The sequence below is a fragment of the Trichechus manatus genome, unplaced genomic scaffold (assembly GCF_000243295.1).
Source record: "Trichechus manatus latirostris isolate Lorelei unplaced genomic scaffold, TriManLat1.0 scaffold00037, whole genome shotgun sequence".
NCBI classification, from domain to species: domain Eukaryota; kingdom Metazoa; phylum Chordata; class Mammalia; order Sirenia; family Trichechidae; genus Trichechus; species Trichechus manatus.
Genome location: NW_004443973.1, coordinates 12,802,233 through 12,828,145, shown reverse-complemented (window position 1 = coordinate 12,828,145; position 25,913 = coordinate 12,802,233). Strand labels below are relative to the sequence as shown.

The following is a 25,913-nucleotide window of genomic DNA, read 5'->3' as shown; positions in this document are numbered from 1 at the left end:
GTACAGTTTTTCATAGTATTCTGTTATGATCCTTTTAATTTCAGTTGGGTCTGTTGTCATATCACCCATCTCATTTCTTATTCGAGTTGTTTTCTTTTGTCATTTTGGCCAGTGGTTTATCGATTTTGTTGATCTTTTCAAAGAACCAGCTTTTGGTCTTGTTAACTCTTTCAATTATTTTTCTATTCTCTGTTTTATTTAATTTCTGCTCTAATTCTTATTATTTCCTTTCTTCTGGCACCCAAGGGCTGCTTTCACTGCTCTTTCTATGTGTTCGAGTTGTAGGGTTAATGTTTTGATTTTGGCCCTTTCTTCTTTTTGAATGTGTGCGTTTATTGCTATAAATTGACCTCTAAGCATTACTTTTGCGGTGTCCCAGACATTCTGGTAGAATGTGTTTTCATTCTCATTTGATTCTATGAATTTCTTTATTCCATCTGTCATGGATTGAATTATGTCCCGCAAAAAGTGTGTGTATTAATTTGGCTGGGCCATGATTCCCAGTATTGTGTGGCTGTCCTCCATTTTGTGATTGCAATTTTATGTCAAAGAGGATTAGGGTGGGATTGTAACACAATTGCTAAGGTCACATCCCTAATCCATTGTAAAGGGAGTTTCCTTGGGGTATGGCCTGCACCACCTTCTATCTCTCAAGGGATGAAAGGAAAGGGAATTGAGCAGAGAGTGGGGGACCTCATACCACCAAGAAAGCAGTGCAGGGAGCACAGCATGTCCTTTGGACCTGAGGTTTCTGTGCTAAGATGCTCCCAGACCAAGCGAAGACTGATGCATCACAAAGACCTTCCTCCAGAGCCGAGAGAGAGAGAAAGCCTTCCTCTGGAGCTAACAGCCTGAATTTGGACTTGTAGCCTGCTAGACTGTGAGAGAATACATTTCTCTTTGTTAAAGTCATCCACTTGTGGTATTTCTGTTACAGCGGCACTAGATAACTAAGACACCATCCTTAATTTCTTCTGTAACCCAGTAGTTTTTGAGCAAAGTGTTGTTCAGTTTCCATGTGTTTGATTTTTTTTCCTTGGTTTTTCTGTTATTGATTTCTACTTTTATGGCTTTATGATCAGAAAAGATGCTTTGTAATATTTTGATGCTTTGGTTTCTGTTAAGGCTTGCTTTATGGCCTAATATGTGGTCTATTCTGGAGAGTGTTCCATGTGCATTGGAAAAGAAAGTATACTTGGCTGCTGTTGGGTGGAGTGTTCAGTATATGTCCTGAAATCAAGTTGGTTGATTGTGGCGTTTAGATGTTTCGTGTGTCTTTATTGAGCTGCTTTCTGGACGTTCTGTCCTTTGCCAAAAGTGGTGTGTTGAAGTCTCCTACTATTATTGTGAAGCTGTCTATCTCTGTTTTCAATGCTGTTAGAGTTTGTTTTTTGTTATTTTAGATCCCTTGTCATTGGGTGCGTAAATATTTATTATAGTTATGTCCTTCCAGCGTACTGACCCTTTAATCATTATATAGAGTCCTTCCTTATCCTTTGTGGTGGATTTTACTTTAAAGTCTATTTTGTCAGAGATTAATATTGCCACTCCTGCTCTTTTTTGAGTGTTGTTTGCTTGATATATTTTTTCCATCCTTTGGGTTTTAATTTGTTTGTGTCTTTAAGTCTAAATTGTGTCTCTTGTAGGCAGCATATAGATGGATCGTCTTTTTTTATTCAATCTGCCACTCTCTGTCTCTTTATTGGTGCATTTAGTCCATTTACATTCAGCGTAATTATTGATAGGTATGAGTTTAGTGCTGTCATTTTGATGTCTTTTTTTGTATTGTTGACAGTTTCTTTGTTCCACTTAATTTTCTGTGCTGAGTCGTTTTTCTTTATGTGTTTTCCTTTCGTCTTCTTCATTGTTGTTGATTTTGTATTTGCTGAGTCTTTATGTTTTTCTTGTTTTTTGTTTGATGTGTAGGATTGTTAGTTTCCTTTGTAGTTACCTTAATATTTACCCCTATTTTTCTAAGTTTAGACCAGTCTTTTATTTCTTTAAATTGCCTTGTCGTCCTTTCCGTATGAAAGATCTATGAGTACATTTTTTAGTCCCTCTTTTTTGTTTTAATGTTGTCATCTTTTACATGTTGACACCTGTTTCGCTATTTTCAGTGTTTTGGGTTTGATTTATTTTTGTGACTTCCCTATCTGGGTCGATATCTGGTTGCTCTGTCCTGTGTTCTAGTCTTGGCTTGTTATCTGAGGTTATTGATTTTCTAACCAGAGGACTTCCCTTTAGTATTTCTTGTAATTTTGGTTTGGTTTTTGAAAATTTCTTATACTTCTGTTTGTCTGGAAATACCCTAATTTTGCCATCGTATTTGAGAGACAGTTTTGCTGGGTATATAATTCCTGGCTGGCAGTTTTTTTCCTTCAAGGCTTTATATATGTCATCCCATTGCCTTCTTGCCTGCCTGGTTTCTGCTGAGTAGTCCGACCTTAGTCTTATTAACTCTCCTTTGTAGATGACTTTTTGTTTATCGCTAGCCACTCTATAAAATTCTCTCTTTATCTTTGGTTTTGGCGAGTTTGATTATAATATGTCTTGGTGACTATGTTTTGGGAACTACCTTGTATGGGGTTCGATGAGCATCTTGGATAGGTATCTTTTCGTCTTTCATGATATCAGGGAAGTTTTCTACCAACAAATCTTCAACAATTCTCTCTGTATTTTCTGTTATCCCCCTGTTCTGGTTCTCCAATCACTCGTAGGTTATTCCTCTTGATAGAGTCCCACATAATTCGCAGGGTTTCTTTATTTTTTAAAATTCTTTTATCAGATTTTTTCTCAAATAAGTTGGTGTCAAGCGCTTTGTCTTCAATCTCACTAATTCTGACTTCCATTGCTTCAATTCTGCTCCTATGAGCTTCTATTTAGTTGTCTAATTCTGAAATTCTATTGTTAATCTTCTGGATTTCTGATTGCTGTCTCTCTATGGATTCTTGCAGCCTGTTAAATTTGTCATTGTGCTCTTCTCTAAACCTTCTTAAGTTCCTCTTTTGCTTTGTGTGTTCCTTGGCTTGTTCTGCATTTTGCCTGAACTCCTTCCTGATCTCTTGAAGAGTTCTGTATGTTAATCTTTTGTATTCTACCTCCGGTAATTCTAAGAAGTTGTCTTCCTTTGGAAAATTTCTTGATTCTTTATTTTGGGAGGTTGCAGAAGTCATCATGGTCTGCTTCTTCATGTGATTAGATAGTGACTGCTATCTCCTAGCCATCAGTAAGTTATTATTTTTATTTATTTTATGTTTGCTTAAAATTACTAGCTTTTTGTTTTGTTTTGATATGGCCAAATAGGCTGCTCGTGGGAGCTAGTTTGATTATTGGTGCCTTTGAAGCTCTCACATCCTGTCACCAGCTGGTTAGGTCTGTTACTAAGTATGTGAGCCCAGGAGTCTTGTTTACTTTTCTTGTATGAATTCAGCTCAGGTGTCCAGGTAGTCAGTCACCAAGTGTGTGGTGCAGGCTCTTACCTACAGTGCTGGACAGGCAGGGGTGATTGGTGTAGGCACAGGTATCTGGCTGCAGTAGGGAGTCACGGGCTGAGCAAGGCAATGGGCTGACAGCTGCCCCTGAGTGTCTGGGAGGAAAGTGTGTCCCTGTTCCCTAGAGTGCATAGCTGGGTGGATTTTGCAGCCAGAGTGTGAGCCCCCAGTGCTGTTGGCTGTAAGGACTGGGAAGCACCACTTATCCTTGGACCCCTGTCACGGGTGGTTAGGTGGCTAGAATGGCTCAGGGCGTGCAACAGGTCTTCCTTCCAGCCCAGACTTGGTGCAGAGCGGGGAGAGTGCAGGTAAATGGGAGAGAGGTTTTTCCCAAAGGGAGTGTTTTTTGATCCATGTGGTTGGTTAGACGCATTGACTTAACTTTTGCTGATTGAGCGCCGCTTCTTGCTGGTTCTGGAGGTTTGAGCAGACTCTGCCACTCAGTCTCTCCCGATGTGGAAAATGTGCCCTGAGCGCTACTGCTTTCCTCACCACACACTCCAGCCAATCCAGCCTGCAGGGTGCCGGTTCCCACCCAGTCAGGTCTGGCAACTCCTCACTGCTTCTGAACCATCTCTCCCTCCTCTTGCTGCTCAGTCTGATTCCTCAAGTTTGCCTTTGATGTTCATGGCTCCTTGATTGTCATATATAATCGATTCACTTGTTTTTTCACGTCTTTGTTGTAAGAGGGACTACAGGAAGCGTCTGACTACTGCACCATCTTGGCCCTGTCTCTTGCCGTCCTCACTTCTAAAGAGCACTCTGGCTGTCCTTCTTCCAAGATAGATTTGTTCGTTCTTCTGGCAGTCCATGGTATATTCAATATTCTTCGCCAACTCCACAATTCAAATACATCAGTTCTTCTTCAGTCTTCCTTATTCATTGTTCAGCTTTCACATGCATATGAGGCAATTGAAAATACTATGCCTTGGGTCAGGCACACCTTAGTCCTCAAACTGACACCTTTGCTTTTGAACACCTCAGAGAGGTCTCTTGCAGCAGATTTGCCCAATGAAATGCGTCGTTTGATTTCTTGACTGCTGCTTCTATGGGCGTTGATTGTGGATCCAAGTAAAATGAAATCCTTGATGACTTTAATCTTTTCTCCATTTGTCATGATGTTGCTTACCTGCTTTTCATGACAATGCATAAAATACAATCTTTGGTTTTAAGAAAATAGTTCAAACCTAGTATATATGCCTTTGAATGATGGTGTTGGTGAAGAACATTGAGTATACCACAGACTGCCAGAAGAATGAACAAATCTGTCTTGGAAGAAGTACAGCCAGAATGCTCTTTATGAGTAAGGATGGCGAGACTTTTTCCTCACATACTTTAGACATGTTATCATGAGAGACCAGTCCCTGGAGAAGGACATCATGCTTGGTAAAATAGAGGGTCGGTGAAAGAGAGGAAGACCCTCAAGGAGATGGATTGACACAGTGGCTGCAGTGATGGGCTTAAGCATAGCAACAATTGTGAGGATGGCACAGAATCGGGTAGTCTTTTATTTTGTTGTACACAGGGTCGCTGTGAGTTGGAACTGACCCAACAACACCTAACGACAACAACGTTACATATGCTGTTTCAAACCTCTCCCCCCCGCTTTAAAGGCAAGGTATAAAGAGTACATTTTTTAAAACTTTAATATGTTGTGAAAGGATGTGTAGATAAGACATCATAGAACAAATGTATTTACTTCATTGCCTGTGAACTCATCATAAGACAGTAGTTATTAAACTTAAAACAGCAACAGCAAGAACGCCTTCTTTCTTTCCCTAACATTTGAAAGGGAAGACACATCTTCAGGAGTATATATAAAATAACTGTGCCTTCATTCTTTTCTATTCACTTTTCAGCCTAAGCAAATACTAGATTAATTTCAATTACTCTTCCTGATTTTCCTCTTAGAACTACCCTTTATTCCAAAATCAAAGAGGAACCTTTTGCTTCTCTTTCTCCGCCTGCTTTAGACTTCCACCTTGTGGTAGCTCCTCAATGACAGGAGCACCTAAATAGCTATTCCCTCCACTTTCTGGGGTAATTAATTAGTGTCACAGGTCATCTGTAAAACCAGTTCCATCCTGTATTCTTCTTTGGCTGCTTTGATTCTGGATTCTAGCTTTTCATTTGAGGTTAAAGTCGAACCATGATAAATAATGGGGTAATTTACACTTTTGCCATTTTGACTCCCATCAAAAGGAAAATGAGTCTTGGAGTAAAGGAAAAAAGAACATCAAAGTCTGTTCTAGGAAATGATTCTTAATTGCCACGTTTTTATACATGGTTTTAAGAGCTGTTACTGTTAGCAGCAGCAACATTATTCATGCTCCTGCTACTACTGTTACTATAGAGATCAGCTAACATTTGTTAACTGCTTAACAATAAATTCATAATTATTATTATATATAATAATAAATTAATAGCAATAATAAATTAGTTCAGGCACTATTCAGGCATTGTTTCACAACATTATATGAATAAACTCATTTAATAAGTTAATGATGAAAATAATTGCCCACAATCTTAACCTTTCCTTGCCTTCTCTATTTGTGCATTTAGTATTTCTTCTTTGGTTTACTTATTTGACTATTTCTTTAAGTGGTTAGCTATTTTCTCTGGACATTGATTACTGCGAATTGTTCATGGCCAAGCAGTTTCGTTTTTACACCTCAATTTTTTTTTTTTAAAGGGGGAAGTACTTCCCAATCCATCAGATTATAAATCCTCACTCATTGCACTGACTGCTCATAATTGGCTACTTCGTATATCTGCAACTACTGGAAAAATCCTTGAGAAGATATATCTTGCTTCCTATTGCAAATTCAGGTATTAACTATTCAAGATTTTATTATAAAAATATGAAGCCCAGGAAATTCCTTTCTTTTTTTTTTAGTTTTCTAGTGAATACCAGGAACTAGATTTATGAACCTATTCTCTTGTTCTCTCCTCATAACCTTATAACTATACTTGAAGATCTGAGCATAGAAACCCTGTGTCACTTTGTATTCTTCACAAGTACCTAACCTATAGTAATTGCCAGTTAAGTTTTTTTTTTTTTTTAGTTTGTGTTTTCCCTTCTACAAATAGTATTTTATATGTAGGGTACATTTTATGCTAGATTTACCTGAAGACTAGTCGGTTTCAGTTGAATTATGTCTAGTACAATGTTATAACTATTTTTTAGCTAATGGTTTTGTACATTAGAGGTAAAGTTTTGGAGTGAATATATGCATACAAAGTATGAAAGTAACGTTTTAAAGCTTTTTGTAAGTTTCAACTTAAAGTAAAAATGATTATTTTGTTTTCTAAGTTTTAAGTACTTTTAGATCAGACATAATTTTTATTCATCAAGACTCTAGAAGGATTAAAATTATATATAAGATATATATGCGTGTGTGTGTGTGCGTGTATATATATATATATATATTTTTTTTAAAGGCTCCCTGGTGGCACAGTGGTTAAGCACTAGGTTGTTAACCAAAAGGTTGGCAGTTTGAACCTACCAGCCGCTCCACAGGAGAAAGATGTGGCAGTCTGCTTCCATAAATATTACAGCCTTGAAAACCCTGTAGGAAAGAGTTCTCCTATAGAGTTGCTATGAGTCAGAATTGACTCAGTGGCAACAGGGTATATATCTTATGGGTATATATCCATTATAGGACTTTACAGGAGCTTCTTCTAGCTATTTGTTTTTAGAAAATAAACCTCTTTGCTTTTATAATTTAAGTAACTAAAAACTGTTCACTTGTAAAATATCCATTCTATTTTGATTTTTAAGTATAGGGAAACTCACCTAAATGAATAAACCTCTCACAATTCTTTTAAAAGATACTTGAGCTGGGACACTCCTCAAGAAGTCATTGCAGTCAAGTCAGCTCAGAACAAAGTCTCAGCAGTGGCACGCCAGGTACACATCTTTAAACATTTAATAAAATGAAGAATTTGTTTCCATAGGAATTTGTCTGCAAATTTGTTGCCAAAGAACTGACAATCTTTGATTTCTGAAGCATGTTGGTAGGTAGATTTTTTTTTCTTCTTCTTAAAAGAATTAGCCAAGATTTACTAGACTGTAAAGTAAGTTTAATTCTTTGACTATAAGGTCGGCAGTTTGAATCCACTACCGCTCCTTGGAAACAGTATGGGGCAGTTCTGCTCTGTCCTTTAGGGTCGCTATGAGTCAGACAGAATTGACTCGACAGCAACAGGTTTGGTTTGGTTTTTTGGTATATATATATCAAGTAATTTTTTTTTCTGCTTGTGACCTTAAGAAATATTATAAAAAAGCATTTCTTGAGCACTTTTTTTTTTTATAGATACAGACTCTGCCCTTAGAGATTTTTTGTTTCTTCATACCCCAGGACATCTAGAAAAGCAAATACTTATTTGCTGTGTGCTCTTGGCAGAGTCTGTATTCTAGGTCTTTGTTATTTTTAACTTGAACTACTACAACTTTTTCTCACCCGTGTCCTGTACTACAAAATAGCCGAGCACTGCTCTGAGTGCTTTACCTGTATGATCTCATTTAATCCTAGTACAACCCTTAGGGTAGATAGTATTGTTGTCCGATTTTACAGATGAAGAGACTGACCCAGAGAGGTTGAGTAACTTACTCAAAGTTGTAGTGTTGGTAAGTGGCAGAACCTGGATTCTAATTTGGGCAGAGTCCCTGCTGTTAAGTACTACACCATACTACCACTTCTAGAAATTCCTGTAACACTGACTGGCAAGTAAAGTTTATATAAAACTTTAGAGTGCCTTTTTAAAAATTAAGTAGTTCCTCTTACTTTACCTTACTTAGCTGGCAGCATCAACCCTTCCCTTGCTAACCCTCTGATGTATTACCATCATACTGTGTGCCAAGTAAACATACCCCTTGAGTGTAACCTCTCATGCAGTGAACCCTACTTTTCACTCCTCTCTCATCTCTGTTGTCTATTCTTCTGTATCCCACTGAAGCCAAGTAAACTATTAGTTGGCTACTTCCATTTATTTTTTTACTATGCTTATCTATAAGCATTTTTTTAACCTTTTTCCTATATCCTACCCAATACCTTCCATTACATGAATAAGATAACTGCATGCCTTTTACTGATGTCTCCTCACCCTTTTCTTGATTTATTTGAGTATGACAATCAAGAGAAAAAGACTTGCCATTATGTCTCTTTTAACACTTCTCTTGTTACACTCTCACTCACTGTATCGCCTTTTCCACTTCAGTAAAGGAAAACTCACAGAAAGCAAAATAGTATAACAAATTAGTGAAACATTTTCTGAGAATTCTAAAAGTCCCTTGTCTAATTTGCCTTTCTTTAAGCATGTAGATTACTTACAGAGCAAGAACTGCAATCTAGTTCTATACAGCACAATCTATTAAAGTCTTTCAATTATTATCATTTGGGTGATACAAATGGTTAACATGCTCAGCTACTAACCAAAAGACTGGAGGTTCAAGTCCACCCAGAGGCACCTCCGAAGAAAGGCCTGGTGATATCTACTTCCAAAAAATTAGCCGTTGAAAACCCCATGGAGCACAGTACTACCGTGACACATACGGGATCGCCATGATTTGGAGTTGACTCATCAGCAACTGGTTTTAATGTTAATAAGTGTGTCTTATTGGTATTTCTGCATTCAAGACTCTGTTTAGAATCTCTTTACAGCCTCCCGCAGCTACTAGCTCTTGGTTGGGGTATATAAACTGTATCTTTCCTTTGAGTTTTAGGAGCATGGAAGGAGTCTGATTACACCTCGAAGATCTTGGTTCAATCAAAATTCACCCCTTTCAAAGGGAGAATCTTTTGGGCTTTAACCATTAGTATCTTTTGTTTGTTTTCTAACTTTTAGTCATGGCGGTTTTGATTGATGATCTTGATACCCCAACCTTTAGGGTTCCCTTGAAGCAGAGTCTGACTGTGGTGGGGCAGACAACCTTTACCTACTACAAATTTAAGAAATTTCCTTAAAGCCGCTCTGGGGAAGTACGATAGATGATTTTACATTTCATAGTGGGAAGATACTGACTGGACCTTGCTCTTCAGAATAAGGGAGCTTTCCTCTCCACATAGAGAAACCACTCAAGCTTTAATAGTTGTTTTTTTTGTTTTTTCTCATGTCATATGGACATGCTGCTCATGTCAGTGCATTGCTGGTTTCAAGTGATATGACCATGATAACTGCACATTTTTCAATTAGGTTGTTTAGTGTTATTGTTTGAACTCCAATTTACGATATAAATGCATGACATTTTGTTACTAAGAGATGTTTACTGTTATGTTTGCTTTTGTGAATTGTGTGCGTGTGTGCCTGTATGGCTGAAGGTTTAGTGGACATATTTTGAACATGTATGCCTTCCTGTTTAATTTTGCAGTCCAGATTGATGGATGTTTTTAATTCATGAAAACACCTACATAACTGCATGCTAGGACAGATGGATATTTTCAACTCATTAAAACAGAGTGTGTCTGAAGTACTTTTTAGAGCTGCCTGTAACTTTACTCTTTTCTTCCAGGCAGGTATTCAACAGTCCGTTTTGCTGTACCTTGCAGTGTTCCGTGTTCTACCTTTTTCACTCATAGGGGTTTTGGAGATCAACAAAAAAGTAAGAACTTGTTTCTGATTTAAATGTATTATTAGTTTTATTGACAGTAAAATGTGGTGTCATCATTTAGTTATTTGTTTATTGGATGTTTTAATTGGGAATGTTCTCCTGACTATAAAAAATTTGCTGACCTGGTTTATTTCATAATAAAATGCATGAGAACATTTGATTTGAGAAGAGAGTCTAATCATTCCTTCATCTCTCTTCATGTTTTTATGCCTGTTCTGTGGATGGTGTTGGTTATTTATGGTCACTAACAAACTGCTATTTTATAAAATTACAAAATGAGCAAGATTTTTTTTTCAGAAGGAATATTGCAAAGCTTGTTAAAATGATCATTAAGAGAAGGTGAAAAGCTGCAACAAAATGCCTCATTTTAATTATGAGAGAGCTAAAACCTGTTTTATGGTATATAAATATGCCTTATAATTAAATGTGTACATTTTCCAACTCAGTCAGTTTGGGGTTTTATTGTTGTTGCCATTGTTGATTTTGGGGGGCTATAAGAGGAAGGAAGGGAGAAATTTCCCTGGGTAAAAGAATCAATAGTCTTCTTTCCTTTTATAAATTGTTACTTACTCTGGATGAATAGTTACTTATTCTACTAGTCTTTAATTAAACACTTGAGGTATTCTAGAGGACAAGCTCTTGAACATCCTGTAGCATTAATTAGCAAACAAGATGAGTTTATTAAAAGTTATTTATATGAAATAATCATAATATACTAAACTGAAGAAAGGCTAAAGAATAGTATTAGCTATCATTTATTTTTGTTTTATGCTAGACATTTTAAGTGTTTTATAACATTGTAACATAATTAATTCAGTTAGGAAGCTAAGCAGCTACACAAATCTTAAAGATAGTAAATGAGGGAGCTGGAATTTGAACTTAGGTTTGACTCCAAAGTGTAAATCAAATTTTAAAATAGGGTGGCTACTTTATCATAGCATTCATTATATGGAAATATGTTTGAATTACACAAATCCTCCTTTTCAAAGTGGGGAGCCAGGATCAGTGAATAAAGAGTTATGAGCTAGTTAAAGATCAAAGCAAACCATGATTATACTTCTAAGAGATGACAAAAAAGCACGGCTCATGAAGTAATTGTACGTACTTTTTACAGTCTCCAGCAGGAGTGAACACTTGGCAAAGTCACACGTTGTTTCTGTGTTTTCTTACATATCCAAGGTAATCACATGAGGGATTTAGTTTTGATTATGGTTACATAGAATTGAAGTACATCTTTCACTTACCATGTATAATAAGACCACCCAGTGGCCAGTTTCAGAATGTAGTGAGCTATTTATTGAGGCAGTAAATCTTCACTAAGTAAAAAATTTGTCTTGAGTAGAAATAGAAACATATTTTTACTTCATTCCTAATTGTTCTTTCATTGCTATGAATATTTGTCAGTGTTGGCTTTTGTTAAATATTAAGATAGGCGCAGAATCAAATTCTTTATCAGACCCCTGGGGAGAATCATGACAGGATTCAGTGCATAGAACAGAAACAGAAAGGGGACAGACAATGAGCCAAAGACTTACTCAGGGTCAGCTAGGTGTTTGGTTTTTAAAATGTTTAGTTTTTATATGACTGATTAAAAAATTCAAGAACAAGGTGATGATAAAATTCTGAAGTTAGCTATTTCTCAATAGAATTACTTTTCTTAACCCCATCTTTTCATCTCTGATTAGCTAAAAACTAAGTCTTTGCATAAAGAAATTTTAGCATAGAGAATGGATCCCTGGCATAATAGGCATGGTAGAGTAAATACTCATTTAGAATTAGATGGATTCAGTATATTCCTATGTCCGTGAGGAATAGGGTTTGTTATTAATGGATATTGGCAAGGCTCTGAAACAAACAAAATGAAGAAAATGAATACTATCTCATTTTGAGGAATATGTGCTACGCCCCCATTAGTGTTCCAGTTTGAGACTCCAGTGGCTCACCGCTCACCCCTAAAAACACCTTAATCTCTAGTTACTAAATTATATTTAAGTTATAATGCTAGGCAGCAGGGTTATAGTGGTGACCTGAATATTGAGCAATATTGCAAAGCGCTGTGAACACTCAGAGGACTGGCCTTCTGGTCTTTTCTCAGGTGATATCTGCCTTTCCCCCCAGATTTTCGGGAACGTTACAGATGCTACCTTATCTCATGGAATACTGATTGTGATGTATAGCTCGGGACTGGTCAGACTCCATAGCTTCCAAGCCATCACTGAACAGGTAGAGAAAACTAAAATTTTCTATACTGTAATTAACTTGAGGTTTGGACTGAGGTATAATTTTTAGTGAGATGCTTTTAGAGCCAGGCACTTGTTATGTAGATTTCAACTCTGCAAAACTGTACGAATACAGAAAGACCAAGTATCTTTAAAAGAGGGGTGGGGGAGATAAACAGAAAAGCCTTCGGACAAATAAAGACATTTTCTCTGTCATATACATGTGAATTTGATTTTTTTTCTCTACAGACAGCAAATAAGTAGGTGCTAAAGCCAACATTTTTGTTTTGTTTTGTTTTTAGTTCATGCAACAGAAACTTGACTTAGGGTGTGCATGCAGATGGGGTGGGACTACTGGAACTGTAGGAGAGGCTCCTTTTGGCATTCCTTGTAATATTAAAATCACAGGTATGGCTACTATATAGTATTTTTTCACCTTCAAAAAAAAAAGTGGTCATATAAATAGTTATTAATTGTAATCTAAATGTTTTTCTTATAATTTAATTATACATTAAATTCATCTTACTCCTATACAGCATATACCTGGCTATCAAATAGATGTCGACAAAAATCTGTCAGTTAGTTATTCATTGTACTGAAGTCCTGGGGATGCTGAGCTTTGCTTGGCTGGAGATTGGTGACCTTTGACAAGTCACTGTCTTTCTGGTCATTGATTTCCTTATCTGCAAAATGAGGAGGCTGTAGCAAATAATGCCATCTTAGCTCCCTGTAACTTAATATTTTACAATTCTGTGAAATTTACCCACCTCTAGGAAGGATGTGTTTCAAAGAAAATATAAAATTACCGTGCCATCTGAACACAGAGCTTAGGCACAGAGAGAACTTCCTAGCATACTTAGAGATTGACAAAGCACAAAAAGGAAAATTATATACAAATTTCTAGATTAAAATATTCTATATAACTAGCTTATCAGACTCAGCAGTTTATTAAAAATGAAATAAGCTACTACTCAAATGCAGCAGTTTATTTAAAAAGAAATAAACCATGACCGACAAGAGTTCATCTCAGGAATACAAGCATGGTTTAATGTTTGAAAGTAAAAAAATAACATGGTTAAACAAAAGAGAAAATACATTTTCTTAATATCTATTTGCCTTTATTCTTCAATTTATTAAGAGTTATTATCACGTTAAGGACATTTCCTTTTATTTCTAACCAATAAATGCTGTGTTTTTTAGGTGAAACTCCAAAGATGTTTCTAATATAGGCAGAATAAGACAAAGATTTTTTCTATTACTGTATTTAACATCAACAGATCAAGAAACAAAAATAAAAGATATAATTGTTAGAAAGGAGGAGGTGAAGTTTGTTTTAGTAGTAAATGACAAACTATGAAAACTAATGAGAGAGTTCAGTACAGCCATTAAGTTAATCCAGAAAGTTCAAAATAAATATTTTTAAGATGACCCTTTTTTTTTTTTTTTTAGTTCTCTATTCTTTCGTGCATTTAAAAAAAAAGTTAATGAACGAAGGACCCTGAAAGTAGACAGTGCAGACCAGCATTTGTGAAGGCCTGAAGTGTGAAGGAGCAGGACAAATGAAGGACGCCAGCATAGGCCTCAGGCAAATGACGAGCTCCTGCTGGGAGCAGAGGAGATGAGTGGAGAGGCAGGCAGGGCCAGATCATGAGAGGTATTGTCTGCTAAGCTAAGGAGTTTGAATATTATCCTGAAACAGAAAGCTAATAAGGCATTTCCATTAAAAAAATTTACACAAGTTTTTGGATGCCTTGGACAAGCCGAATTAAGCAGGTTTGTGAAGATTCAACCCCAGCAATACTTCTTATATCCAATACAGATGGACTAGTCAGAATCTGTTAAGAATTTTACAACTGCAGGCTCTGGTGGAAACTAAAATGGGTTATCTTGAGAAGAGTTTCCCAAACTGTTAGCATTGTTCTCATTGAAATACAAATAAATGAGTAAAACAAAGAGCAGCTGGGTGATAAAGCACAAAATATTGTTTCTGTTAGCAAAATATTAGAAACAGTATGTACATTGGTAGGTGACACTAGTATTAATCTCATTGTATGGCTGTATCATAATTTGTTAAAGAGGAATTCTTTTTGCATTGTTATACAACAATTTCCAAGATATATTACAGCGTGAAAAAATGGGTGTATAAACTGTGTACATTAAAAGGCCCTGTTTGTGTAAAGTCTTCATATTCACGTATTAAAAATACATGTACAAGCATATGCTTTCATATTTGCTTGGAGTACTCAGAAAGGACATACAAAAACCTGATAAAGTAGTTACCTCTGAGGGCACAGAAATTAAAGTATATAGCTTCTGATACCTTTTGAGTGTAGTGCTTGTATTCACCTATGCCAAAAAGTGATTGTAGATTCATATGTGTTTGCGTGTGTGTGTGTGTGTGTGCGTGTGTGTGTCTGTGTTTGTTAATCCTGCAGATTTTAAGAACTTGACTTATATGCCATTTTATGGATGAACTATAATTTATTTAACCAATTTTCTACTTTGGACATTAGGCTGTTTCTAGTTTTTTGGATTGTAAGTAGTATATCTATATAAGAATATTCATGTAACTATTAATGATCCTTGCCTGAATCAGTTATTTCATTGTAGGTTGCAGAATGATAGTTTTTAAAAATTTCGTCATTCCTTCTATCTTTAATAGCTGGCATTTTTCTGTAAGAACTTTCGTCATCAACTAGGAAGGAACTCATTGTCGTCAAGTTGATTCCCACTCATAGCGACCCTATAGGACAGAGTGGAATTGCCCTCTAGGGTTTCCAAGACTGTAATCTTTATGGAAGCAGACTGCCACATCTTTCTCCTGTGGAGTGGCCGGTGGGTTTGAACCACCCACTTTTTGGTCAGCAGCCGAGTGCTTAACCACTGTGCACCAGGGCTTCTGGAAGGAACTACAGTTCCTCCTAAAAAGGGAAGGTAAATACTTATTCCTTCCCTTTAATTACCAGTTTTCAGAAAAAGGAGTTGATGTAGTAGTCATTTCCAGTGGTGGCAAAATGTTTTATAAATGCATATATAAACACAATGTTGTTGTTGTTAGGTGCTGTCAAGTTGATTACAACTCATACCGACCTTATGTACAACAGAGCAAAACCCTGTCCAGTCCTGTGCCATCCTCACAATTGTTGTTATCCTTGAGCCCATTGTTGCAGCCATTGTGTCTGTCCATCTTGTTGAGTGTCTTCCTCTTTTTTGCTGCCCCTCTACTTTACCAAGCATGATGTCCTTCTCCAGAGACCGATCCCTCCTGATAACGTGTCCAAAAAATGTTAGCATCTCACCATCCTTGCTTCCAAGGAGCATTCTGGTTGTAGTTCTTCCAAGACAGATTTGTTCTTTTGGCAGTCTATGGTGTATTCAATATTCTTCGCCAATGCCACAATTCAAAGGCATCAATTCTTCTTCGATCTTCCTTGTTCATCGTCCAGCTTTCACATGCTTATGAGGCGATTGAAAACATCGTGGCTTGGTTCAGGCTCACCCTAGTCTTCAAGGTGACATCTTTGCTTTTCAACACTTTAAAGAGGTCTTTTGCAGCAGATTTGTCCAATGCAGTGTGTCTTTTGACTTCTTGACTGCTGCTTCCATAGGTGTTGATTATAGAGCGAAGTCAGATGAAATCCTTGACAACTTCAGTCTTTTCTCCGTTTATCATGATGTTGTTTATTGGTCCAGTTGTGAGGATTTTTGTTTTCTTTATGTTGAGATATAATCCATATTGAAGGCTGTAGTCTTTATCTTCATCAGTAAGTGCTTCAAGTCCTCTTCACTTTCAGCAAGCACGGTTGTGTCATCAGCATAACACAGGTTGTTAATGAGTCTCCAATCTTGATGCCCCATTCTTCTTCATAGAGTCCAGTTTCTCTGATTATTTGCTTAGCATACAGATTGAATAGGTATGGAGAAAGGATACAACCCTGATACACACTTTCCTGACTTTAAACCATGAAGTATCCCCTTGTTCTGTTCTAACGACTGCTTCTTGATCTATGTACAGGTTCCTCATGAACACAATTAAGTGTTCTGGAATTCCCATTTTTTGCAGTGTTATCCGTAATTTGTTTTGATCCATACAGTTGAATGCCTTTGCATAGTCAATAAAACACAGATAAACATATTTCTGGTATTCTCTGCTTTCAACCAGGATTCGTCTGACATCAGCAGTGATATCCCTGGTTCCACATCCTCTTCTGAATCTGGCTTGAATTTCTGGCAGTTCCCTCTTGATACACTGCTGCAGCCGCTTTTGAATGATCTTTAGCAACATTTTACTTGCATGTGATATTAATGATACTGTTCAATAATTTCCGCATTCATTTGGATCACCTTTCTTGGGAATAGGCATAAATATGGATCTCTTCCAGTCGGTTGGCCAGGTAGCTGTCTTCTAAATTTCTTGGCATAGACAAGTGAGCACTTCCAGTGCCGCATCTGTTTGTTGAAACATCTCAATTGATATTCCGTCAGTTCCTGGAGCCTTGTTTTTCGCCAGTGCCTTTGATGCAGCTTGAACTTCTTCCTCCAGTACCATTGGTTCCTGATCATATGTTACCTCCTGAAATGGTTGAATGTTAACCAATTCTTTTTGGTATAGTGACTGTGTATTCCTTCCATCTTCTTTTGATGCTTCCTGCATCATTTAATATTTTCCCAGTAGAATCCTTCAGTATTGCAACTCGAGGCTTGAATTTTTTCTTCAGTTTTTTTCAGCTTGAGAAATGCTGAGCTTGTTCTTCTCTTTTGATTTTCTATCTGCAGCTCTTTGCACATGTCATTGTAATACTTTACTCTGTCTTCTTGAGCCACCCTTTGAAATCTTCTGTTCAGCTCTTTTACTTCATCATTTCTTCCTATCGCTTTAGCTACTCGAAGTTCAAGAGCAAGTTTCAGAGTCTCTTCTGACATTCATTTTGGTCTTTCTTTCCTGTCTTTTTAATGACCTCTTGCTTTCTTCATGTATGATGTATGATGTCATCTGGTCTTCGGTCATTAGTGTCCAATGCATCAAATCTATTCTTGAAATGGTTTCTAAATTCAGGTGGGATATACTCAAGGTTGTACTTTCTCATGGACTTGTTTTAATTTTCTTCAGCTTCAACAGTACTTTCATATGAGCAGTTGATGGTCTGTTCCACAGTCGGCCCTCAGCCTTGTTCTGGCTGATGATATAGAGCTTTTCCATCGTCTCTTTCCGCAGATATAGTCGATTTGATTCCTGTGTATTCCATCTGGCAAGGTCCACGTGTATAGTCGCCGTTTATGTTGGTGAAAAAGGGTATTTGCAATGAAGAAGTCGTTGGTCTTGCAAAATTCTGTCATGTGATTCTACGGCATCATTTCTATCACCAAGGCCATATTTTCCAACTACCAGTCCTTCTTCTTTGTTTCCAACTTTTGCATTCTAATCACCAGTAATTATCAATTATTTTACACAGAATAGACTCATGGATTTTTATTTATTCAATATTATATAGCTACAGTTATTATTCTTAGTGATGCTCAGATCATCCCAAATTTGGCCAGTGGGAACTCCATCAAGTGGATCATTTGGACCTATACCAACAATCTTTTAAGCGGTTCCTTGACGTCTGGGACAATATATGTCTCAGGCTTGCCTTTTACTTTCCTTGTCCTAGATCTGACAAGGAGCCATGTTAGTAGAGAATGTCATTAGAGACCATGATGTAATCTGTGTAGTTGTACTCATTGTAATTGGGTGTCTTCTAGGCCCTTTCAATAAACAGAGTGGGAAATACATTAGAACAGAAATTCACTAGTTCGTTTACATATTTCCAATTCAAATATAACCATTTTTAACTTTGATTTTATATTTGTATTTCTTATATCACTTATATTGAAAATCTTGGTTCCTACAACTTTATCCTTTATTCTTTATCCTTCAGCTCACATAGGATAATCTTAAGATTGCAGTACTAGTGTTACTACTGAAAATAAAAATATGAGCCGAGGTTAAGATTTTTCTGCAGTTCCTTCTGTGCTCAGTGTACAGCCCAGTAAGAGTACTGTCAGAGTAATGTATTCAAAAGTTACTTGAAATTATTTTTCTGTATAATTAGAAATTTTTCTACCAATTTGATATAATTAGATTTATTTGTTTCAGTTTGTTTTCAGTTTTGGAGTTTACTTTTCCTTTTAATTTTGTCTTTAGAGTTGTGAAATGTATTCGTAGTTCAAAGATCAAAACTATATAAAAAGGTATACTCTGAGAAATTTTACTTGCACTCTTAGCTCCTCCATCCTGTTTCTTCCTTCCTCTCTCTCACCCTGTCCCCATAAGAATCATTATTTCTAGTTTCTGGTTTGTCCTTCTGTTGTTTCTTTTTGCAAAAATAAGCAAATGTGTGTATGTATACTTGAAATTTTGCCTTCTGTCTTACACTAAATGTAGTATATACTCTGTTCTGTACCTTGTATTTTTCACTTAATACATGTCTACATTTTTAAACATTTATTTAATGGAAAAAATATATAAGGTTAACCATCCCCTACATTTAAAAAACTTAATTGTATCCTATTATAGTCATCCTTCTTTTATGAATAATACAATAGTCATTCTGTATACTTTATATTAAAAGTCTTACTTGAAGTGTCATTGTTTGCACAGACTCACAATATTCTAATTAATCTGAATTATTGTTTTAAATGCTTCTCTTTTCACAGACTAGCCGGTAGGAGCCCTTTTTGTTGGCTCTTCTATTCCTTTAGCGCTACCCCTGACATCCTTGGGAACATCCTTGCTTTCTAGCAACAGCAGAAACGTCTAGATCCACCCTAAAATTTACTCACCACAAGACATGGAATCAGCTACTCTCTAAGAACTCCTAGATCTTTTTAAATGAGAATAGTATTAAAGATTAAAATTTGGGCTTTTACGAGGATTAGAGGGACCCATCAGAGTTGTGGTGGGCAGAGTTCTGTTTCTACTTTTGGGCCACTTTTAACAACTGCTGAGAAAAGTATTCTTAAATACATCTGTTTGCATTGTTGTTGTTTTTTTTTTTTTTTTTTTCCTATTTTGGATTCTTATTTTATGTTCTCTATAAAATATCTACTTAAAATTTAACTCCAAATTGAAACTGTAATTATATTATTTTCTCTTTATAATTCTTTTTTCCTCACCTACCATCATTTGGTAGCACCATATTAACATACATGCTGTTTGTATTTCTTTTGTAATTTACCTGTTCATGTCCTCTGCCCATTTTTCTATTGGAGTGTTCATGTTTTTCTTATTACTTAAAAAAGATCTCTTTATATATTAAGGATATTAACTTTTTTAAAAAAGCTTTAAAAAAAACCCACTTTCAATATATTTGATGTTTGTACCTTTCTCTCCTATCTCAAGACTGTCAGTTTGTGAACTTGTTTTTCATTATTTTTTTTTTCCTCCTGTGTATTTCTAAGTAATAAATAAAAGCAGGGAAAAAATTGTCTTCATGAAGATACCTAATAGAACACACACTTCTGTGTATATAACACATGGTTCTTACTTGGATGATCTCCCTAAGACAAGCACCTTTACTAACAGTGGTGGCCTCATAAACCCAAAGATTAAACTCTCAAAGTAGAGAAGGATAAACAAAGGAGTCAAACCATTTGGTGTTACCCAAGGACTTTGTGAAAGGAATTGTGATTTTCTAAAGCTACAGTGCCTTCCACCTGTGCATCTCTCTAAGAGTAGATCTGTTTATGTTCTACCTAAAATTGCGATCGAAGAGGCACTAAGAAATTTCTTTTATGGTGTTACTTTCCAAAAGACAATGACTGATGATATATTTGAGCTACCTTAAAGTTAACGTGTCTTATGATAATACTAGTGGCTATGCATTCAAAAAAGTGTCCACTATGACAGGTCCTATCCTAAGTGGTTGCATTCATTATGACTAATACCACTTGTACACGGGGAATCCTAAGCCAGACTGCTGTTGTAAAGTTTGCTGAGTAGAACCTGTTAATCTAGGGTATGGAAGATCTCTTCCTTACATTTGAAGGAATTACTTGACCTAAATTCCTTGTAAGGTTGTTATGAAAGTTGGAAATGGTATCTAACCTAGAGTCTTGCACTTAGCAGATGCTCAGTAAATGACAGCTGTTTTTATTAGATTTGCTTTGTCATTTTTTGCCGTCATAAGTACCTTCAGCCTACTTTTTATCTCTCCTCAGCTGCAGATCACACATGCTTATCCTGAAGACAGATGTCTGGAAAGTTGACCATAGCCTAGCGTTTGTTTCCTACTAGCTTTCTCTTTTTTTTAGCAGTAAGCCTCTTTTCTATTTCTTTGAAATAGTAATTTTACATTAATGAAAATTTATAGATGATGTATGCAGAGAAGGTCAATTTCGGTTAATGAGTGGTCCAAGGCTGCTAAAACAGAGAAGCTAATAAATTCCTTTTGCCCATCTCCACAGACATGCCACCACTGCTCTTTGAGGTGTCCTCCCTGGAGAACGCTTTTCAGATTGGAGGCCATCCTTGGCATTATATCATCACACCTAATAAGAAGAAACAGAAAGGAGTTTTCCATATTTGTGCCCTAAAAGACAATTCCTTGGTAAATCATGACTAATCAGACTTTTTTAGTAGTAAATTTGCGTCAGAAATGATTTATTCTCTCTCTCGCTAACATTTGAGCAAATTATAAAAACCACAGGAGCTATTGTAATGGTGCTTAGTATTTAACACAAAGGAAAATAATGTTTCTTTCACATGTTATAATTAAGAGAGAATAGTCTCTTAAAGATATGCGTAGTATGTACATGTTTTATATTAAACAAAGGAATATCTGGAGCTAATGCCACATGGACACATTAATTTTTTTTTTTTTAATTGTGAAACACACTTTACTTTCAATATTTTTATAGAATTTCCCCATCATCATTCAGACCTTAAGGGCAAGTTACCTAAAAGCCTTATTTAAAACAATGGAAAGGAGAAAAAAAAGACATCTAGGGTAATCAGTGGTCCCAGTTTGCCCAGGACTGGGGCGTTTCTCAGGATGTGGGACTTGCAGTGCTAATATTGGAGATGTCCTTGGAAAACTAGGACAAGCTGGTCACCTACAGGTCACCCTACATGACACACCTAGCACATCATTTCAGCCGTTGCAACCAACAATGCCATTAATGTAAACACTGAGCTTGCTAAAGACAAGCTCTTTGTGTTGGCCATGATATAATTGAACCCTCTGTCATCCCTATGATACTTGCTTACTGAGGCCTCATGACAACGTGACTGCGGGTATAATATATACGTCCAGTTTTGGTTGTGTGGCATGCACTCATAGTTCTTCCTTTTTCTTTTTTTTATTGTGGACACATTAATTTTAATGGTTACAAAGAAGATGTTTAATTTCATTGATTTTCTTTTATATAAAGTAGAATAATACCACCTTCCCTATTAGAAATAATTAGGATAGTTATAAAAACTCTTAAAAAATTAAAACTCATTCATTAATGAGATACATAAAATGTGTTAAATTCTATATTTTTTTTAATTATATCATAGAAAGCCCCTATGACATAGCCCCAGCCTATCTTTCCAGTCTCATGGCTGGAAACCATACTTCTCAGTTTAATTTTGGCTGCTACTCATGTTTATGCACAGACATACTCTATGGCTTAACAGTTCCGTGCTTTTGATTTTTCTGTCTCTTTCTAGCTGGAGTCCCTGGGTAGTACAAATGGTTAATGCTCTGGACTGCTAACCAAAAGATTGGAAGTTTGAGTCCACCCAGAGATGCCTTGGAAGACAGGCCTGGTGATCTACTTCCAAAAAAATCAGCCAATGAAAACCCTAGGGAGTGCAGTTCTACTCTGACACACATGGGGTCGCCATGAGTTAGAATCAACTGAGGGGCAACTGTTTTGTTTTTTGTTTTTTGTTTTTTTTTGCCTCCCTAGCTATTTTCTGTTCATTTCTTAAGTCTGAGTGCAAGCTTTTCTTCCTCCTGAAATTCTGCTGATCTGGGTTGGGTGCTTGATAATATCCTGTGCATGACTCTGTCAGTTCATTTTCTACATTGCCTTATAATTTTCTATTTATGTTTCTGCTTCTCATCTAGACTATGAGCTTCTTAATGACAAGGATTATGTTTAATGCATGTCAGGTACCATTGCCTAGTGTGTGATACCTAGAATATAGTGGCCTGTAAATATATGCTAACAGAATTAATAAACTTTAATATTTCAAAAATTTTTATGAATGTCTGGAGGGACCCTGGAAGACATGGCCCCCAGACTCTCTGTTAGCCCAAAACTAAAACCATTCCCTAAGCCAACTCTTCGGACAAAGATTAGACTGGACTGTAAGACATAAAATGATACTAGGGAGGAGTGTGCTTCTTAGCTCAAGTAGATACATGAGACTAAATGGGCGGCTCCTGTCCAGAGGTGAGATGAGAAGGCAAAGAGGATCAGGAGCTGGTTGAATGGATGTGGGAAATCCGAGGTAGAAAGGAGGAGTGTGCTGTCACAGTATAGGGAGAGCAACTAGGGTCACATAACAATGCATGTATAAATTTTTGTGTGAGAAACTGATTTGAAGTGTAAACTTTCACTTAAAGCACAATAAAATAAATTTTATGATCATCTAATAGAAAAGATGATATCATTTCATTTTTCATTGGGGACATTAAAAAAACTAAATGATTTAGATAACGCCATTAAATAATGTATCCATGCTGGTATTAGTTCCTAGTGCTCCTGTGTATAATGTAAAACATTTATGTACACATGTTATCACATAGCATAGAGGTATCTTTCTCTTTATTTTAATGTTTAGATATACTATATTGAAATAAATCTTTCTTCTTGCTTTAAATACTAAGCAATAGTAGATCATTTCCTCAGACATCAAATATTTGATTTATCGGAGAAGATTATATGCTCTGTGTCTGTGATTTTAAGTTTGGCTGCATGTTTGTTTTTGTGCTACCCACTCTTCTAATTGACAGGTTGTTAGATGTGGGGAAGAGGGAGAAGTGGAGGAACTCCATGCGCGTACTTAGGGTAGTTATGTAATGTGAAGTCCACGGACGTTGGAGTCAGATCTGCTGTTTAATAGATGCAAAACCTTGGCCAGATGATTTATTCTCACTCATAAAAGGGATTGTTTGAATGTTGTGAGGATCAAAGTAAATAGTAGCTATAAAATATCTAGCACAGTGCCCGACACAGATAGGTGCTTGAGATATATTGTTGTATTATTATTGTCTGTGAGGTGTAATGTATGGTACAGAGTAAACCTATGAAATTTCAGAGTTTAAACATTCTGGATTTCTCAAGTTTGAGCTTTCTAATTCAACCTTCATAAATATCCCAGTTAAACTGGTTAATATTTTCTCTTCCTTGTAACTTTGACTTGCTTATCTACCATTGGTATTAGATTTGAAAAATCATTTGATTTGCCATAATCTTTATCTTCAATATTTTTTCCCAACTTCAGGCAAAAAATGGGATCCAGGAAATGGAGTGTTGTTCTTTAGAATCTGACTGGATCTATTTCCATCCTGATGCTTCTGGTAGAATAATACATGTTGGCCCAAATCAGGTCAAGTGAGTATTGCCTTTATAGTTAAAAGTAGCTTTTGGTTAGCATTTATTGGCCTGTTTTTGCCAGCTAACTATTGAGCCAATTATAGAAGTAATCAGCTTGTTGTAGGGCAGTTCCTCTGAGACTGGCATCTAGAAAACCTATTTTCTTTCACCCTCATCTGTATGTAGATATTACATTTGAGTAAGTTCTTTGATGGGTGATACATGAATGAAAGGAGATTACAGATTGGCCCTTTCTCATCAGGTCTTAATTCTCCAAGACTAATGAAAGAGAAGATGATTTGTCTTTGTTCTGAAAGACAGCATTTCCACAGAAGTAGCGCGTTGTTTGAAGTAAACCTTGTTTTACTTAGTTTGCTTTCAAGGCACCTCTATCGTCAGCAGCATTCAGCAGTTGACCTCTCTCTCCTTGAAATACTCTTCATTTGGTTTCCCTGACACCATAGCTCTCCTGAATTTTTTTCTCCCTCACTGGTCTGTCTGTCTTACTATCCTTTCATGCTCTCCCTTCTCTAGCCAGCCTTTAATTGTTGGATTAAACAATTGATCCAATTTAGGCCCTCTTCTCTTCTCACTTTACATTCCCTTTCTGAATGATTCTGTTTATTTCCTTGGCTTCTAAGATCATGTATACACTAAAACTCCAAAATTTATATCTCTAACCCAAACCTATCATTTAAACTCATGCCAGAAGTCTGGGATCATTCTTGACACCTTCTTACCTTCTTGTCTGTTGCACTCATACGCTCACATATGTTCTCTCTCTCTCACATACACACCATAAATCCTGTCAGTCCAGTTTATTTTGTTACTAAGTATTTCTTAAATCTGCCTGTTTCTGCCCTTGTTCACTGTCACCATCTCGTTCAGACTGCTGGCATGACTAGCCTTGACTACAGTAATATCCTACATACAGGGCTCCCAGAATCTCCTCTTACCCTTTCTGTTTTCCTGTCAGCAACCAGAGTGATGCTGAAAAACATACACAAACACAAAAACCTAATTAAGTAAATTCTACTGCATTAATTAACCTTTTCATCGGTTCTCATTTCTCTTAAAACAAAGACCAGCATATTTAACATTTGGTCTGAAAGACCCTCCTCCCACTCAGTTTACTCCAGTTATGCCATCTTTTCAGCACGCCGAGGACCTGTTTCCTCTGTTTGGGATCTATCTCCCTCACCTGTTCTCCTGCTTAATATCTACTCATATTTTATGCCTCAACTTAAATATCTTTTTTTCTTCATGTAGACTTACCCTGATTAACTTGTTGGATTAGCTCTTCCATCTTCTTTTCATTGCACCACTGTGTATTCTTTCTCTGTACCACTTATCACAATTTGTTTTGGTTATTTGTGTAACTCTCTGTTTAAATATCTAGCTGTACATCATAAGCTCCATAATTACGGGAAAGAGTCTATCTTGCTGACACCTGTAATCCCAGCACTGAGTGAGCACAGTGCTTGGCACAGAGTAGGTGCTCAGGAAGTATTTGTGGGATAAGAAGAGCAGTGTCTGCCTTCTTTGTTCCTTAATACTTCAGAACAGTTAGTCTATCTCTCTGTAGCTGTTAAAAGGAGGATGAAAGGATTTAATGAAAAAAGATTATGACCTTTTACAAAAAAATCTTAAATTGTGGTTTAGCTTTAGTAAACCTTACTTTTAATGTTTGTTACCACCTGTCTTTAATGCTAGCTTGAGTTTAAGAAAATAAGATCTGTAAAGAGTGGATTCAGTGTACCCTTTTGCCAGGTCTTAAAAGACAAGTATTTTTTTAAATTGACAGTAATTAAGATAACTGTTTGAGTTATTTAAAATATAATCTGATTTCTTTGTTTGTGGCAACTCTAAGGCCTCTGACTCTCCCTGGCCACAGTAGCTGCTTCACCCTCACTGTTCTCTTTGCCTGTATTTGAGACTTTGAGCTTCGAGAACATTGTACTTTTTTTTTTTTTTTTAATTGTACTTCAGGTGAAGGCTTACAGAACAAATAGTTTCTCA

At 36.5% G+C, this 25,913-nt stretch overlaps 1 protein-coding gene across 3 annotated transcripts in view; it reads left to right on the top strand.

Annotated features, from left to right (window-relative positions):
* DCAF17 (DDB1 and CUL4 associated factor 17) overlaps positions 1-25,913 on the top strand; it is a 42,755-nt gene that overhangs the window by 10,191 nt on the left and 6,651 nt on the right. For all 3 annotated transcript variants that reach the window (XM_023730577.1, XM_004375522.2, XM_023730578.1), the window contains exons 4-10: positions 6,184-6,320; positions 7,323-7,401; positions 10,003-10,092; positions 12,220-12,324; positions 12,623-12,728; positions 20,769-20,911; positions 23,803-23,912. In XM_023730577.1, the coding sequence (XP_023586345.1) occupies positions 6,184-6,320; positions 7,323-7,401; positions 10,003-10,092; positions 12,220-12,324; positions 12,623-12,728; positions 20,769-20,911; positions 23,803-23,912 (770 nt within the window). The remainder of the gene's footprint in view (positions 1-6,183; positions 6,321-7,322; positions 7,402-10,002; positions 10,093-12,219; positions 12,325-12,622; positions 12,729-20,768; positions 20,912-23,802; positions 23,913-25,913) is intronic.